The sequence below is a fragment of the Ceratosolen solmsi genome, unplaced genomic scaffold, assembly GCF_000503995.2.
Source record: "Ceratosolen solmsi marchali unplaced genomic scaffold, CerSol_1.0 scaffold47, whole genome shotgun sequence".
Lineage (NCBI taxonomy): Eukaryota > Metazoa > Arthropoda > Insecta > Hymenoptera > Agaonidae > Ceratosolen > Ceratosolen solmsi.
In genome coordinates, this window is record NW_011948419.1 from 6,620,354 (window position 1) to 6,634,679 (window position 14,326).

Here is a 14,326-nt window from a genome sequence, read left to right on the forward strand (position 1 = left end):
AAATTTACAAAAGTAAATTTATATTTTAAAGAATCAAGAAAGTCAATTATTAACCATGTTGAAGAGAATAATTAAAATTCATATTTTTTATTTTCAAAGACTTGATTTGACGTTGAATATTTTAAGAGATACATTTTAAAATAAGTATAGTATTGAAATTTCAATTTATGCAACGTAATGTATCTTTTATAAGAAAAATATTAATATTTAATATTTTTTAATGTTCTTCAAAATGTTCTTCTAAAAAAATAATGTAAAATAATTTATGATTGTAAGAAAATGTTTTGAATGGATTGATCAATTATATTATATTTCTGTTATATTATGTTCTATTATATTCTCTATAAACAAAATGTATTAAATATTGCTTCTCCACTGTAAATGCAGAATCAAAATAATAATTATAAAAGCAACTTCCAATAGTATCCAAATACGATTATGAAACTACAATAGGTTAAATATAATATACTGTGATTATTTCATAATAATTTGTGGATTTCCGTTTTGCTTTTACGGAAACAATAGAGATTAAATGTTTTAACTGCGTAAAATCACGTGTGTAAAAGAAATATAAGATTTAGATCAATAAAAGTTAATTTCAATGGCAGAATTATGAATTTTTCTCTGCTTAGAGACTCTTTGGACATGTGAAAGATCACATATGCAAATTCAATGGATCAGTAGACTCATCGACTCTGCCGACATAACATCTCAGATGTCTAGAAAATTGCTATCCTATTTACACAATTCATTGATAACAATGTATTGGCAATAAAATAACTGTATTGTTATTTATTAAGTTAGATTTATAGCTTTAATTACTTGAAAATATGTTTAATATTTTATTATAATAATACCTCGATTTGTGTTTTAAGTATAGTTAATAGTTATAAATTATTGTCATTATTAGTTGTAATATTATACACATTCATAAATTTCTGTATTATGACAATTTTTTATTGTTTCATAAAAATACAACGTTATTTTGTAAAGAAGAATAAAAGCTCTTGACAAATGTATTTTTTGTATACTTTTCTATGTTTATTTAGCTGCTTATTACTTATTATCGTTTACATTAATATTATAACAATGATGATCATTATTATTATTATTATTATTATTATTGGCACTGTTATTATTGTGCTTAACAAAAGTATTTATTAAATTCAGTTATATAAGTATAATGCTGTTCAAATTTAATTTGTTTAAAATGTAAAATAGTATTGATATAATAATTCAAATTCTTTAATAAATCTGAGTAAAAAGCAACCTCAATTAATAATAATTTTTAAATAATCTGTTCTAGTAAACATGCTCATACATATATTTCCATTTTATTTGGAAATAAATTATTTATATTTGTTCAAAAGTAATTTTCAGAAAATCAAAATTTCAAATATTTGTTGATTAAATTAGTATTAAAATATTAATTTGAATGTTAATTTATGACGTAAATAGTGAATACATTATTTCAATTTTATATATTCAATATTTTATAATTTTTGTAGTATTGTATTTTGAATTTTCTATTTGTATTTTTAATTTTTTTTATTGTACTAAAAATTTAAAGGCTTTCTAATTGAATTAAAATAAAGAGAAACTTATTAATTTTGATTTATAATTATAAATCAAACTAAAATCAAACTAAAAAAAATAAAATAAAATCTATTACTTTTTATTAAGATGACAATTATTTAATTTATTCTTATATTATGTCGGTAATTATTTTAAAGAACACCAAAGCTTTACCAGAACCTTTTTAATTTGGTATAATTTATTAGACTAATATTAGTGATTGATAATAATAAATGATTCAATTGATATTCAAAATGAAATTATCTAATAATTTCAATCGTAATATGACTAATTAGTTGAATTTGAAATTAATATTTTATTCACTCTACACCAGTACATAATAACTTACCTAATGCATGCTTTGATTTATCTCTAGTTGTGATCAAATGAATGACTTGTAATTTATCCACTTCATCCTTCTACGGGGAAAAACGTATTTAAGGATAATAAAAATTAATTTTTTCTACAAATATTCAACAATTTTATTATCAAACTTAAAAAAATAATTTTTATGATATTTTTTGTGTTTTCTTTATGACCACGAGTGGGTGATTTATGTATGTTTTATATATTGAAAGAGCAAAGACTATTGATAATTCATTTTTTTACCCAATTATTAGTAACGTTCGCTAAAACATTTATGAAGGAATTCCCATTGCTGTCTATTAAATTTAATTGATCCTTGATATCAATTTGCATTAACTTTAAAAGAATATGCAAATTATTTGTCAATAATATAAATTGAATATATATAAATTAAAAGTCCTCCAAAAAATTTTTTAATATATTCGGTAATTTTTTCATATATCATACTAATATAATTTTAAACAGATATTCGAATGTTGACATAATTTTCAAATGCATAGCAATAAACTTTTACATAAAAATTCATTTGGAACTAACTAGAAACGATTTATAGCCAAAATATCTTGAGACAATTCGTTGAAACAAAGTCAAATTAATAGTAACGCTATTTGCGTAACACATATTCAGTAAATACATATAGTCATGAATAATGTGAAATTCTTACCATTTTTCTTTCTCCGTTTACCAGAAATGATATTTTTTCAGAGTCAGATTTCAAATTAGTCCCCGAGTTTTCCCATAAAGAAAATGACAAGTCATTAGATTTATCTAAGCCTCGTAAACTAAAAGCCCCACGATCGTATAAATTCTCATGACGAACCATTGAGGTTTTTGATCTATCCGCTTGATTTCTGTATAATTGCATGAGAACATTGGGATCCGAATCAGTCAGGGTTGCGAGTTTGGCCGCGGTGTCATAAAACCTGAAATGAGCTTTTCGCGCAGCCGTCACCTCTGGCGTATATTGAATTGGCTCAGACTGTATTGTTGGAGAAGAAGGTGCTGATGTCTCCGGGCCGATATTGGAGTGAAATATAATTTTGGCTGGTAATTCGATACTCCGATCATCATGTTGCAAATGTTCAACTGATGCTGCATTTTTTCCCTGAGGCATTAGTTTTCCTTATGACAAAAGTACACAAAACCATAATTAATTGTTGTTTTGTGTTTGAAAAACATTTATTACAAAACTTTTATCACTGTTTAATACATTTACTCGAATTTTCATGTGATTCTTTAAGTTTTGTAATATTTGAAAGGGAATTAATATTCCATTATTTTGTTGTTAATTAGTGTGTATAATTAGAAAATATATAGAATGGTGCAGAGAAGATTTATAATATTAGGATGCTATCTACGTGTTAATCCTAACGATCGGAATGATCGGTCGTGCGACTGGTATTTCATTTAAAATATGTTATAATCTCTAAAGGAAGCAAACCCTATGATTCTGCTCTCGATTATTTGACTTTATCGTAATTAAGAATCTTATTAATCAATAATTATTTGCTCAAATAACCGATACTGCCAATTTTGAATGTGATAGATAATTTTTTCATCTATTAATTATGTGTATTCAAAGGCTGTAAGAAATATTTAATTTTCCGATACTAAATTTACTTCCTTCGTTTTCTATGAGCTTATATTTTACATACGAAAGTTCTATTATTTATTGTAAAATTCACTAAGTAATGTACTACATGATTTTAACTTTGAAGCAAAAGCTACTTTCAATAATCTCTCGTTTATTGCCAACCATAAAGTTCGTTTTAGAACATCATGAGATTGATAGGAGGCTTTGAATTTCCATGGATAAAGATGTCTTCGACATCAGCATTAGAATTTATAATGAAGCCCGATAATACTGATCAAATTAACCAAGCCTCATCATCAACGCGCGAGTATTGCAAAGAGACGAACATAGTGGTGGTCGTGGTCAATTTCATTCCGAGCCATAAAAACGCCATAATTCACCTGACTGATAATCCACATGAACTGCATTGGGCACTCGTAGTTGAAAGAGTGGCATTTGTGCGTTGCTCCGAATCCTCGGTAGCGAAGGTCCAACGTTGCTTTTCGCCGTGGCTTCCACCCGGCGCTTCGCCTCCTCCAGCAGCTCCAGGTGTTTATCGCGCGCAGCCTTGACTTCGGGGGTATCCTGCACGGGGTGCGGAGCCTCCGGCAGATTCGTGGCCTTGATCCTGAAGCCAAGATCGTTGCCGGCCTCGTACTCGGCCGTTTGGATGAGGCCATTCCTGTCGATGTAACTGTACGTGCCGCGTGTTACACCGTCCGAGCTTCGGTACTCCGAGCGCGCTGACATCGGTCCACTGTAGCCGAAGCTATATTGGCCGATGCTGTCCTGGTAGCTGAGGAAGAGTGGCGGGTTGGCTGCACCATTGGCTATTAAGCCGAGACAAAGACTCGTCTGAAATGTTGCGAGAGAGTACATGCCTTTAACGAAGTTACTGCCCCATTCTCCGCTAATTTTAACGACCGATCATGGATCGAATGGTTATTCCAATTTTACTAAAATAACTCCTAGCTATTACAAAAATTATGTTTCTTATTAATTTAAATAGGATTCTACAATTACCGTGCATTATTTAAAAAATAATGTATGCGAGAGGACGCTGTTGCTTAAGTGTCAATATAATCGCTTTCACATCTCGAGATGCAGCTAATTCGTTGTAAGTTTTTTTTTTATCGACTAAGACAATGATACGTCTTCATTATTGATATGAAGTATGCAAGTTATGTAATTTCATCAAATGTATTTTTTTTTATCATACTGATGATGACATGAAATTATTCAAATACAAATTATACAAATTATAAACTAGAAAGCTTGCTAACAAAATAAGTTCAAGTTACCAAAGATAAATTATATGAAATTGTATATTGGAATATTTAAACTTCTAAAAGCCCTTCATTTTATATATTTTTATATATTTCATTTATCTCATACAACATTATTGATTAATTAATGAACTTTTATCGTTTACTATAATTGAGCAATCATTAGAATTGAAATATTCATGCTCGTATGTATTATTTTACAAATTTACGAAAATATTAAAAATTTATTGAAACTTGATTATTTTGTATTATTGATGTAATAATAATTTATAGTAATATTTACGTTAATTCATATTTGACGTACTCACGTAAGCAACATAATTATATTAGAATAAAAATCAATGTTCAAATAATACATGTATTAATATTAAATTATTCATAAAATTGAATGATAAAAATTTATAAATATTAAATCAATATTAATATAAAATGATTTAAAATCTAAAATGTCAATATACATTTTAGATATATGAAAAAGTACAACAATTCTATTATTGAACAATAAAAATATGCTAAGTGATTAGGTATTTGGAGAGATTTTTATTTCTATAGCATTTTTTGTATAATAAAATATTATAATTTTAATGAAACTAATGTGATTTCTAGTTAATAAATATTTTATACATAAATTGTAATCGTTTGTTTCTAACATTTCATGGAAATATTTATTATATCAATTCACATATTTTCTATGTATTTTTTTATTGATTAACATTGCAATAATTCAGATTATTTAGTACATTGTTTAAAATAACTTATCTTTTGATAAATTTTATTTATACATGTACATTTATAATTAAATCAAGTCCTTAAAATAGAATATTTAAAGATAAAAGATATTTATCATTCAATTTATAAGAATGAATTTATAATTATAAATATATATTTATGAATACAGTTTGTTTGTGCACACGTTAGAACATATTTTATTTATATATAAGTCTAATATAAAATATACATAAAATACATTATTTTTCAATTATTATGAATTCAAGTACTACAATGGAGTTTGAAATGACAATTGTTTATTTTTAATTCTCTACACATAAATTACGTTGCTCAGGAAAAATTAATTAGGAAAAAATTATAGTTATAATAAATTTTGATTCAATAGTTATTAAAGTAATATTTCGTATTCAATATTTCGTCATTTAGTTGCAATTAAATAACAAACATTTGATGGTGCAAGTAGTTCAAGAGCATTGATTAATTAAAGAGGCAAATTATTATTTCCGCATGAATTCATAGGCGACGAATGGAAAATATTTATAAGAATTGTAAAAACGGCAGGCAATAAAATTTTTAAAAAGTAATAAATTTTCTGTAAGTAAATTTTACTGTATATGCATACAACTCACTTTTTACAATTTGGCTCAGTAAAAGTATCGAAAATAAGAGACATTTGTCTTCTCCCGAAATAAACGTAATAATAATAATAAATGAAAGAATGTAGTCACTTTGATAAACTTCGATGTAGAATACTCACAATCAGGATTGCCTTCATCCTATTCTCGCTTTCGTCTCTCTCTCTCTCTCTCTCTCTCTCTCTCTCTCTCTCTCTCTCTCTCTATCCAACTCTTCAATAATCCACAACCAAGACTCGAGTATCATAAAGAGTTGTACTACGGATCACCTTATATACGCCACCCTACTTGGTCGCCCTCGACGGCAGCTTCAAGCTTTTTCCTCCCTGGACTAACAGCAAAGGTGCGCCGACGCAATCAACACGTGGAACAGGTTGCAAGCGTATAAGTTCATTCTGAATGCACTCGGAGATTCAAGGACGGTCACCCGGGTAAACCGGACTACGCTGCTCGTTAATAGAGAGATTTTTCAGCGAGGAGGACGAGCCCGAGAAGAATGTTGTTGTCGCTCCGTGGTGATACCGAGGATTCCCGAGGTCGCTTCGCCTTCTTCCGAACAGCGTTCAATTTTTATGCTGACGCACCTACATATTCTTCCCCGTCCGTGCCTATTCGTTTTACGATTTTCAGGGCCAATTAGATCAGTTGATATACGACCTGATTACGATCTACGACTGCACAGTAACGAGCTTATTCGTATACAGAATGCGAGATCTCGCCTATTTCACGACCGGCGTTTTCATTTTTTTTTTTTTTTTTTTTTTTTTTTTTTTTTTTAATATAAAATATTAATTTACGAATGCATAGTTATAAATGTGAATCATGGAAAAATTAAGGTATTTATAAGCTTGTACATTCAAGCACTTTTAGTATCTATTTTTAGTATCTTTTAATTTAGTATTAATTTATTATAATTCAACATTAATTGATAATCATATTTTTTAAGTTTTCAAGATATAAATACCGGATAAAAAGTTGAAAAAATTAGTACAAACCAGTTTTCAATTACCTACTTCCCGATAAATACTGATTGATGTTATATTTATTACACACGCACACACGCACACACACACACACACACACACACACACACACACACACATATATATACTATTCGAAAAATTATACTAATTATCTGTAGTTATCTTAAAAAAATTTTATTTTAACTCATATATTACGCATTATTTATCTTACCTTACGTTGATCGATGGTTCTGATAAATTATATGGGCGGAAATATTACTGAATAATATACTCAAATAAGTTTTTAAGTATGTGAACATATTTCAACAAAACAAGTAAACTCTATATAACTCTCAAGAATTGCTCGAGAAAATAATATATATACATTGAACAATATTTTAATGTGGATGAGATACATAACGAGTTTTCATACAAATTCGTCAAATAAATATGATATAAATTATAACAAAATCTTTTAAAAATTTGTAATTTCCAAGCTGATCTTATGGTGTAAATTTCTTCTATCATATATAAATATACATACTATTATAGATTTTTAAGATGTAAATTAGCCAAGATCAATACTGATTTCATTAATCGTTTCCAAGGGCAACGTTTATAGTTTATTTTGCATTATAATTGGAATACTCAAAGGTATTCTTTATTCTTATCATGTATCACATGTATCATAGTATGAACATTCAAGTACATATCAAGTACATATGCATTTCGTAAGTGTGCATAAAATAACAATATTTAAATTATCATCTGTAATGCGAAATATTTATAAATGAGTTTTACTTTATATATTTTGTTATGTATATTGATTAAGCATTTTAAAAATTTTTACCTGTTAGCGTCTCTTTTAAATATTTTTATCCTTTAATAATTTATAAATTATACTTAGGGAATTTATATGGAATAGATGAAACGATACAATAGAAATGACGTAAAATTGTCACAATACATCAATAATATATCAATAATAAATCAATAATAAATCAATTAATAAATCAATATGTAACTCTAATATAGAAATGAATAAAAAAAAGTATAATCGTGCTCATATTATCTTGCTATGTAAAGTCAGTGCTATTTAACTATTATTATGTAATTTATATCAGTACATTATACAATTAATTTATTATGCTGTTTTTCGTATAAAAATGTATTTTAGCAGCGTTAAATAGATTGAAAATTATATTGTTGACTGTAATTGAATGTTGATGGTGTTAATCAAAGCAATTTTTCATATGCTAATAGTATGGACGGCTATTGGAACAGAAGAATTTAGTCATTGCAATTCAAATTCCTTGTAGATTGATGGCAATGTAATGCATTGTAATGTGATTCGGACGTCAGTCAAGATAATCCGGTGGCATACATTAATCATAAAATTGGCAGATCTAATCGATCTAACTATACTACATATAAAGCTTCATTATTAAATGAAAGGCCGTAATTTATGAGTGTAGAGCTAAAATATTTGGTAATGATAATAATGATAATTACTGTAAAATAGATGAAGATAAAGAGTAATTTACGAAATAAATAAATTCTACATTTCTATTTCCATAAATGTATTTTGGTTGATTTTTTTTAGAAAAAATAGATTCATATAATTTATTTTTGAATATTTAATAAATATACTTAACTTTTATTATTATATAGTTGTAACGTAACATAATTGGAAATGTTTAAATATTCAAAATGCTTGGTTATTATTTTATTAATAAACGAAACTTACTTTAATTCAACATTAATTACAAATTTTTAATGAAACCCTGTTCGGGTAAAAAAATATATTAGAATTTTGTCTATTAAAAATCTTTATAACTTTGAATATAATATCCCGTTTGATAAAATTAATTTACTAAATAATATTTCATTTTCATTTGAATTGAATAAAATAAAATTGAATAAAAACGAAATTCTGAATTCATTTATTCAATAAACTTGATTGTTAAGTTAAAGCAAGTATTTGTATTACATCGGTTTGAATTTTTAATAAAAAAGCCAGTATTGTAATTTTCAAAATGGAGTACTAATGTAATGTATATATATTGTCTGAAAATCTTCAAAGGTAAAAACCAAAGTATCATCCAGCAGCACAATAATGTGGAAATTAGAAAAACATCTAAAGAATCTTATTAATAATTTCTATTTGTTGTTTAATCCTGCAAATATCTATGGGACAATATTCGTACAAGAGTTAGTCCTTTTTTCTTTCAAAGAATATTGTATAACATCCAAACTCAATTTGCTCCATTATAGTTTATGATGATATAACAATGGAGTATATAATTATTCAGGTACATATCCACCGACAGCGCAAGTCTCGTACCTGTGGAGTTATGTGAAACTGCTTGTTCACGTGCATATGCGAATGCATGTTAAGCGCTAACTTGAAAATTTTCTAAGGGAAGGTAAGACAGGTTTGTACACGTGAGAAATATATATCGCATAAGATCTTACATTAACTCAACGGTCTACGATGACAAGCGATTTTCTTTGGATGAAGGGTATGGTAAATAATTAAATACATAATATATGTTTGTAGGCTAATAAACGGAAGAAGACTTCTATTTATTTTGTATCATTTCAAATAAATCAAGAAGACGTCGATCAACTTAAAAAAACATGAAATATTTTTTTAAATTAAAAATGACAAGAGGTTAAAACTTATTGAAAAATGACAAATAGATCGATAATCTCGAAATATTATGTTAATTCTTAATATGAAAAATTACTTTATTTTTTAAGATATATACGTTGTAACTATATTTTACATTACTCCTATTATATTACCTTCGTTATATAATTTGGTTTCTATATGAAATAGCATTTTATAAATTTATAATAATTTTAATACCATAAAATAAAAATCTAATTAGAATTATAATCCTCTGAATATATATATATATATATATATATAATTTTAATGTAAACTTTTTAATTAAATGATATTCTTAATTATTCTTTATATTTATAAATGTCTTTATATTTAAACAATAAAGTATTTATATAAAATAATAGCATACAAAATATAATATTGCAATTTGATGGTTAAACTATAAATGATTATAAATTATATTAAATGGATAATAATGCGAAATATACAAATTATAATATTTAAAGCACAAAAATTTCTGAGCTTATGTCATCATTAATCAAACTGATTTTAATATTGAATTTCTTAAGAGATTATATTTATAAAGTATTGCAATCAACAATAAATAAAGGACCATATTTTTAATCATAGTTTTCTTAATATTAACCATTTATAACATTTAATAATATTAATATAAATAGGTTATAATTTTTAATTTATTATACAAGTAAAGGTATTGTTAAGCATCTTATAAATTAATTTTGTTCGTAAAATTTTCTAAAATATTAATTTTTTATTTGCATAAAAATAACTTATTTAATTAATAACCATAGATAAAAATATCAATTTCAAAAAGCTTAATATAACAAATGAATTATAACATTTATTTTGGTTTGTAAAAATAATGTTTTGAATAAATGATTTTTGTAAATAATGTCTTGCGGTTAGCTTAAAATTTTACTAAAATCACTTATGTAAAAACTAAAGTTTTAGTGCGTGTGTATTTTTTGTCATAAATCTTTCATCACATTTTTTTCTTGGTAATACAAAATTTCAATCTTTTTGAACCTGATAGTTAACGAAATAATTAAGCTCTTCGTGTTACCTACGATATCTATTACACCTATACTTTCACAGAGGTACAGACCGTGAAAGCAAATATGTTACGCTTATATTTTGCAGAAGAATTTGTTTATTTAATACATAATATATTTTTATATTTATATTGTTTTATTCGTTTACTATGGAAGTTAAAAAAATCTTAATATTTTTGGTGCATAATACTAATATTTAATTTCATACATATTTTAATTTATACAATGGAGTTATATACATTTTTAAAGAAATTAAAATATAAATTGAAATTGGTATTAACATTAGTTATTCTATATACTTATATATATATATTTATATTACTTACATTATTATATGTAGGAATAAAAATTGATAATTATTTTATATTATTGCGAAGTCATAAAATAATCAATTCGCCCATACGGAAACGTCTTCGTGCGTTTAAGTCTTCAATCGTTTTTGTTTATTTTCATCCTCTAATTAGTATTAATTTTATCATTTTAGCTCTACAAGTAGAAATAAAAGAGATCGGAAATATAAAATGAAATAGTTATTGTAATAATTGTAGAAATATGGACTGACAGTGGCATTTCAATGTAACTTTATTTTTTGTACTATAGACGAACGTTTTTAAAGAATGAAAATAATGTTACTCAGTACATAAGATTATATGACGTATATATGATGTAATTACATCATAATCTATTATGTGTAATGGTTTTAGGGATTATATTTTTGAGTATTTAGTGATTCAAATAATTATTTTATACTCTTGAGTATATGTAAATCAGTTTTCTATTTCAAAATACCAGTGAATGTATAATTATGCATTTACATTATTATAATAAACTTAAACACTATTTGATGGTGGAAAAATATTTAAAATATTATAGACTAGAAATGGCAAACTTTTGAATTTTTGGTACTAATCTTTGCATCACAACATTTCTATATATTTGTACATTGTATGAAAGGGAATGCTAAGTAAATTAATACTCTTTATGAGCAAGATTTTGTAATTGTAAGTGCGCTTAATAAAGTACATGCGCATAATACATAGTATAATCTAAGTATGGATTACGAATCGGAAATCTAGCGCCTCAATGTCAAGTGTCAGATTTTATTAAGTAGAGTAGGTAATGCGTTCTCCATTGGCTCGACGCTGTGTAATTTTTTCTTCTATTTGTCGGTGGATGTATTTAAATTGAGCGACAGGATCTCTGAATCTTAGTTGAAGTGGTTGGGTGCGTTGTTTCAATTGATAGTTCATTCATATTCCATAAGGCGAATCCACGATGCGGAGCTTCGTAAGTGTGCACATTGTATACACCATATGTTTGTATTATTTATATGTTGTATGAACTGAATTCAGATAAATTTATAATTTTATTATAATTAATAATATTTAATTTTATAATAATATTATGAAACAACGTTACAATTCAAATAATAATTAATTTTATGAAAAATTACATATATATATATATATATATATATATATATATATATATATATATTATATATTACTTGTAATCTTAGTATTACTACGATTCCTGATTATGTACATTAAATCGTGATAATAACTTAAATTGAATTTTGTTAAGTTTTGGATAACTTTTTAACAATCGACACCTATGTCGCCATTAACAAAAAAGGTGCATAAAGAGTAAGAAGTAATTAAAACTCTGTTTTTATTTTTTGAAATTTATCACAATTATATATAATTTTATATAACTTTTATTTGAACCTATTTTATATAAAATTATTGTTTAATATAACTGTAAACGCTTAGCCTTGATATATTGAATTAGATTAACTTGAAACCTCTAACCATATACAATAAAATCATAAAAGAATCCTATCATATTCTTTTATTAAATAGTTAAATGACTATCTTATCTTAAATAAATATACCTACTTTTCTTGTTAGGTTCTAATATAAATACATTGCAAAATGCGTTTCAGTTGGTGTTGTCCAGTCTTTTGACAGTGGCAGTAGCTCGCCCAAGTCTTTTACATGGTCCATCTACATCAAATGTCCAAACATATGGATCATCATTAGGTATTTCCTCCTCATTACCTCAACAGCTATCCCCGTTAGGATATTCATCGCATGGCGTTAGAAATTCAAATGACAATATCTACGATAGTTTTCAGGTAACATTTTCAACTTTCATTGCTTCATTTGTGCTTATTGCTTGACATGCATTTACAAATGCCAAAAATAAACTCATAAACATTTTTTTTTTAATAATTAAATAATGACTATTGACAAAGGATTTTTATATCAACCAAAAGTAGGTTTTAACGAGCTTTCTGTTTTGTTTATTACTTTGAAATTTATTATTTTTCAACTTATGTAAATTGAAGCTTATAATAATATTCAAATAAATAAGGTCAAAAGAATAACAAGGGATGGAGCATATTTTTATTCTTATTAGCAAGAATAAAACAATAGTTTATCTTGTTCTGCTTAAACTGAAAATACAATGATATAATGAGTGCGAGGTATTATTATTTTCATATATTAAAAAATAAGAAATTTATTGTACAGTAACATAATATACATAATGTTAAAAATTTAGAATCATAAACACTAGGTATAATAGTATATTTTATTTTTGAAAACTTTATAAATATGACAGTCATTACTCATTAATAGATACTATAATAATAAAATTGGAGCTTTATTCATGTGTGTAGGTGAACCAAGGTAGAGATCAAAACGAAGAAATTCAGCGTCAGATTCAAACCGGATTAATCAACCAAAATTCAAGAAACTCTTTCGGTTTCAATCCACTGCATAGCGTATCATCCTCTTTTAATCCGTTACGTAGTGCGTCCTCTTTTAGCCCATTATACGGTGCATCCTCTTTCAATCCATTACAAAGTGCATCTTCTACGTCTGGTTTTCAATCAGTTCCTTACGACAGCAGAATTCTCAATAGAGTACACGTATGTAAAAATATATATTTATCACTTTTTAGGTCTCATTATGTACCTTATTTCTGTCACGATTTTATTCAATTCATATCACTAATTCAAGTGAACTTAAAGCTAGAAGTGTTTTTCACTAATAAAATTATATCGCAAGATTACTGCCCTTACTTTATCATGTAGTTTAAAATTATTTTTATAAAATTATTTATAAAATAATTTTAAAATATTTATAACATAATTCATAAAGTTCTGACTAAATACCAGATAGTCATTAAATTATTCATCCAATCCTGCTTAATTCAAATCTTCAATGCTTCAAATAAATCATTTGTAAAACTCTAAATAAATTTCAAATATTTATTAAGTCATTCTTAAAATCCCTGCATAAATATTGTTTATTATCTTATTATTGTTGCTGTTTAGTTTTGCTACTTCATATTGAGCGAACAATGAATTTTAGATTTTTAATAATTCCGACATTTTCATGAGTTTAAAAGCTTCATGAAATAATAGCAATAATTTTAAACTTCAAATATTGTATTTTAAATATATTCTAGCAGCAGCAACCACAACTC

At 26.0% G+C, this 14,326-nt stretch overlaps 1 protein-coding gene across 1 annotated transcript; it reads right to left on the reverse strand.

The window, feature by feature from the left end:
• Positions 1-1,895: 1,895 nt before the first annotated feature.
• Positions 1,896-9,518, reverse strand: LOC105360816 (uncharacterized). Its single transcript, XM_011497817.1, has 5 exons — positions 9,471-9,518; positions 3,916-4,369; positions 2,762-3,063; positions 2,185-2,277; positions 1,896-1,994 (listed from the first exon to the last, which is right to left on the reverse strand). Exons 1-5 carry the CDS (start codon positions 9,516-9,518, stop codon positions 1,896-1,898), a joined length of 996 nt encoding a protein of 331 aa, XP_011496119.1.
• Positions 9,519-14,326: the final 4,808 nt, after the last annotated feature.

What these genes read in the sequence shown, in the direction of transcription:
- LOC105360816 (XM_011497817.1), bottom strand. Translation starts at nt 9,518, where the DNA reads ATGCATTCGCATATGCACGTGAACAAGCAGTTTCACATAACTCCACAG. An exon ending in ATAGATCAAAAACCTCAATG is followed by an intron (nt 2,278 to 2,761) that starts GTTCGTCATGAG and finishes ATTCTTTTAAAG; the next exon opens with TTAATGCAAATTGATATCAA. An exon ending in CGAACGTTACTAATAATTGG is followed by an intron (nt 1,995 to 2,184) that starts GTAAAAAAATGA and finishes TTTTCCCCGTAG; the next exon opens with AAGGATGAAGTGGATAAATT.